Below are 4,982 nucleotides of genomic sequence, written 5' to 3'. Positions count from 1 at the left end.
AAGTAACTGATGGACACAGTTTAGTGGAGCTCATGGAGCTCCCAGTTTAGTGGTGAAGACAGAGATTAAAAAAACAAGCACACGTATGAACAGATTCATAAACTGTGATTAAGTGATAGAAAATAACAAGATGTAAGAGTGTATCATTGAGTTAGTCAAATTGCTACATAAAGCAATAAACACACGGTAAAAACAATGAGTAATAAGTGAAAAATAGTTTTATGTAAATCACAAGCCACCACATGTAAGAAAAACTTCAATTCAATATCTTAATTTTAAGATACCTTAATGAAATTTTGTAATACAAAGTGTTCCAAAGTGAATTAAGTGTACATGAGTTTTATTTTCAGCTATATTGGTCTAAAGTTACTATTTTTTGAGAAGATCATGTACCATATATCTGTTGAAAAGAAACCTGTTATAAAACTTGCAGCACAGAATAACTAACTTCTTAAAATAATTTACGTGTGCCTATTCAGGTCACAAAGATCAGAATAATCCCCTTCTTTGTTGCAACAATAGTTTTCTAATTATGAATATTTTTATTGTAAATGACTTTTTGTGAGTTTCTGAACCCACATCTCAGAAACATTTATCTTCCTCATTATCACTTCATTAAGAAACACTAAACTGAGGGGTGTCTGGGTGGCTCAGTCAGTTAAGAGCCTGCCTTCAGCTCAGGTCATGATCTTAGGGTCCTGGGATCAAGTTCTGCCTTGGGCTCCCTGCTCAGCAGGGAGTCTGCTTCTCCCTCTCCCTCTGCCTGCTGCTCTGCCCACTTGGTGCTCTCGCTGTCAAATAAATAAATAAATAAATCTTTTTTTTAAAAAATGAAACTGAATTAAGTGTATTAAACATTTCCTTCAGTTTAAACATAAGGCTTTTCATTGGGTGAAATAGCAAGATTCTTAGGATACTTATGTTTAGCAAGTCCCTGACTAAGATACTTTGCTTGACCAAGCTTTAGTCCAGCTCCTCAACCTTCTCAGGGGCACTTCTCCATCTGCGCACCACCTTGTAAAATCTAATTTTAGCACAAACCCTGCTCAGTCCGTTTAACTAGAACCCCTGTTCATCCGTGATAACTGATCAGTTTCTCATTCTCCACCATCTTCCAGCTGACAACTAATCACCCTGGCCTGTCTTCAGCAAGAATTTCTTTAGGTTGATTTACCCAGAACTCCCTTATCCTAGATGCTTCCTCTTAGTGATTTTCCATCCACTGCCTCCCACCCTGTTCCTTGGTGGTACATCTCCACTTGCCCAGGCTGTATCCAGAGCTGAGCCCAGTTCTATACTGAAGTCTCCTTTCCTCTACTGCAATAGAGGATAAAATCTGTTTTTACCACTTTAACTACCGTCCAGCTCAGCTTTCCTTTGACATCCCCAAAGGGGAGAAGGAAAGAATAAATATACTGAAATGAGCAATAACATCAAAATGTTCCCCAGCAATTAAAATCAGACAGAGCGAACAATTTTTCCTCTGCTCTTGTTTCTATAACACTTACTATGTGTTTCGATTACAAAATTACATGATCATTGTTCAAAATAAGGAAAGTATGGAAAAACACTAATAAATGAAACTGATTATAACCCTGCCATCTAGATATAATCACAATTAATGGCAACATTCTGCCCCTCTGATTTCACATAACGCACACATACCAGCATTTATTTTAGAACAATTGCCTTTCAATTGTTCGCAGGTTGCCTGACAGTTCCTCAGTCCTTACAGATAATTTAAAAATCAAATATTTACCGAACACCAAGATGCATGAGACACCATTTTAAAGTCTTTATAATGCCCTAAGACAATCCTGTCTGGTAGGCACGATTATCTTCACCTACAGTCTTAGTGATTAACTTGCCCAAAGTCACAGAACTAATGAATGGACATTTACTTCTGTTGAAGTCCATTTGACTCCTCAGTCTGTGCCCCTTGCCTCTCGACACCGTAACAATGGATTTTGATGAACAAAAAGCAAACTATGGTTTAGTGGAAGCAAATAACATTTGCATAAAGCTTGTTTCTTTCCTTTTTTGAATCTTGCATGTATATCTGGATATTTTATAACAGGAAGAAATAGAATTATGTGGGTTGGCAATAACTTAGAACATTTAGAGAACATCAGAAGTAGGGGTAGTATTTACATAAATTCCAAGTTTGGAAATGAAAATCCCTTCTGAAGAATCCCTACTCTAAACAAAAATTATTATTCAAGAGAGTTGATGGGACAGCAGCATTGCTGGGGGGCTGACAGCAACCAGAAACCAAACAAGCTGTTAGTAGAACATCCAGCCCAGTGGTTTGCGCAAGCAGAGCTGGCACTTGAAGTCTGTTGATTTGTTGAGAAGCAATCAAAGGATCAACAGAAAAATTACTAGGAATAGAAACATGAATTCATGTAATGAAGCAAAGGCCATGAAATCTTAGGAAATCAAAAGCAACAGGATCAATCTGTGTGCAGCAATTGGAATTAAGATGGCACCACTTGGGGCAAAAGTTTCCATTAAAGTCTTGTTGTGGTTAAGACTCAAACAGGTCAGGTATCTGGGACCAGAATGAAAAGACGAGCTGGGGAGGGAGGGAAAAACAGGCAGAGCACAGAAGACCTTTAGGGCAGTGAAAACACTTTGTATGATACTATAATGGTGTATACATGTCATTGTACATTTGCCCAAACCCATAAACATACAACACCAAAGCGAATCCCAGCATACACTGTGGACTTCGGGTGATAATACTGTGTCAGTGCAGATTCATCAACTGCAATAAAAACATCTCTCTTATGGGGCATACGGATAATGGGGAGGCGATGCATGTGTGAGTGCAGGGGGGATATGGGAAATCTGTCTCTTGCTTTCAATTTGGCTGTGAATTTAGAGCTGTCCTAAAAAAAAAAAGTCTGTTTAAAAAACAAACAAACAAAAGCAACCGCCAGCAGTATCAGCAGCAGCAGCAGCGCTGGCCTTACTAGAAGGCCACCTTGCACTGTAGAATGTAACCCCCTGCTGTCACCGCCATACACGCTAACGTTAAACTCCACTAAACCGGAAGTTTTTGTTCCGCTGCTGTCCTCCAGAGCTTAGAAGCTTGGCACAGAGTAGGTGCTCAACAAACAGCTGATGGATGCATGCTTGTCTGAATATAAACGATGATTTAAGATAGATAAGTTGCAGCATTTGGAAGGGGTAGACGTGCACTCTTCCCCTTTCCCTTTGGCTGCATCGTTCCTCCTGAGTTCTTTTCTGGCTGCAATCGTTAACAAATATTTCCCGAGCATCTGCTGTGCTCCGGGAATGCTACAGGGCTACTACGATAATTCACGCAGGCAGAGTCCCGGCACAAATGCTCTCGCGCACCTCGCCGACCCCAGCCCCACGACAGGGAAGAGGTCTCCGACGACCTCGGTGTACGGAGCACAGCTAGTCCCAGGCTACCTGCCTTTCAAGAGGTCATCTGGGCCCGGGATCCGGGTCAGAGGCAGAGCCCGAACCTCCCCCCGGCCCCCTGCACCCCTTCCCGAGACCCGACCCAACAGCGCCTCCAACGCCTCTGCAAGGACGCGGACCCGCCCCTCGCCGGCCTGCAGGCCCCTCCGCAGCCCGCCGCCTTTACCCGTCCCGAGCGGCCGGGCAGGGCTTGCGGTGCCACAGCTTGCCGCTCTCCTTGTTGCCCAGGTTCGTGCTCTGCATGGCGAAGCCAACCCGTGGCCGCCGCCGCCGCCGTGTGCACAACCGACCCGGAGCCTTCCCATCAGGCCCCGCGCTCCCCGCCCGGGAAATTTAAGCTCCGGACCCGGGAGATTTGAGCTCCCGCCCCGGCGTCAGGTATCCCCGCGACCCGACCAACCGCGCGCTGGACGCCGACCTTTCTATTCACAGCCAATAGCAAGGCCGTTTTCCTCCCAACTCCGCCCAGGCGATCCCTGCAGCTCTGGACAACGGAACCGGCCAACGACCTTCTCTTAGACCCCGCCCCTTTTGGAGGTCCTCCCCCAATCCCGGGGCCCAAAGCCTTCTGGGAATCGTAGTTTTCTGCAGGTGGCACGGGGAGTCGGCAATCCGCTCGAGAATTCTGCACTCTTGGGGCCTCGCGGGGTTTTAGGCTCCCCACCGAGGCAATAAAAGTGTTTTTTTTCCTGCGGTCCCTGCGTTCCTTTCTATATTGCGTTTAGGGATTAAGGGGTTGTAGAGACAGCTGTTACAAAAGGACCCAAATGCAAAGAGAATTGAAGGGTTCTTTTACAGAGCATTCGGGCTTAAAAGAACCTCAACAGAGTCCATTTTTCTTGTCCTCTTCACCATCGTGATTCCTTTTTCTATTGTAATCTAACAAGAGGCTCCAGTATCATGATGTCCAGTCCACCAGCCGTGGACCAGAAAAGCAATGTCATCAACAAGTTGCATTGACGTCGGAGTTCCTTTTTGGAAGAATTCACTTAGCTCTTCTCTCGTGCTTGTCAGGTATCAAGCGTTCTTCTAAGTGCTTTATGAATATTAATCCATTTAATCCTCATAGCAAACCTGCAATGTTGGTAGTACTATTCTCATTTTTTGTGCTCTGTGAGGTAGTGTATTGGTTTCCTGAGGCTGCAGGAATAAATTACCACAGAATTGGCAAGAAGGAAAAAAAAGAAAAGAAAAGAAAAAAGAAAGTTATTTTCTCATAGTTCTGGAGGCCAGAGTCAGAAATCAAGGTGTTAGCAGAGCCGCTCCCTCCAGAGGCTCTAGGAAAGATTCCATTCCTTACCTTTTTCAGCTGGTGACTTCCTTGACCTGGCACCACATCATTCCCTTCCAACCCTCCATTCTCTGCCTCCACCTTCACATTGCCTTCTTTTTCCCACCTCTGTCTCAAATCTCTCTTGCTTTTCTTTTAAGAACACCTGTCATTGGATTTAGGGTCCACCTGGGTAAACCAGGATGATCTCCTTATTCCAAGATTCTTAATTACACCTGCAAAGACTATTTTTTGAAAT

At 44.2% G+C, this 4,982-nt stretch overlaps 1 protein-coding gene across 4 annotated transcripts in view; it reads right to left on the bottom strand.

Moving 5' to 3' along the window:
- TBC1D31 (TBC1 domain family member 31) overlaps window positions 1–3,859 on the bottom strand; it is a 67,174-nt gene extending 63,315 nt beyond the window's left edge. For 2 of the 4 annotated variants that reach the window (XM_034668577.1, XM_034668579.1), the window contains exon 1: window positions 3,620–3,859. In XM_034668577.1, the coding sequence (XP_034524468.1) occupies window positions 3,620–3,696 (77 nt within the window). In that variant the 5' untranslated portion in view covers window positions 3,697–3,859. The remainder of the gene's footprint in view (window positions 1–3,619) is intronic. The other 2 variants (XM_034668576.1, XM_034668578.1) reach the window with 1 other exon arrangement.
- Between the last annotated feature and the right edge of the window lie 1,123 nt (window positions 3,860–4,982).

Source organism: Ailuropoda melanoleuca, chromosome 9, assembly GCF_002007445.2.
Source record: "Ailuropoda melanoleuca isolate Jingjing chromosome 9, ASM200744v2, whole genome shotgun sequence".
NCBI classification, from domain to species: domain Eukaryota; kingdom Metazoa; phylum Chordata; class Mammalia; order Carnivora; family Ursidae; genus Ailuropoda; species Ailuropoda melanoleuca.
Note: the sequence above shows the minus strand (reverse complement) of the source record. Positions and strands in the feature narration are given on the sequence as shown.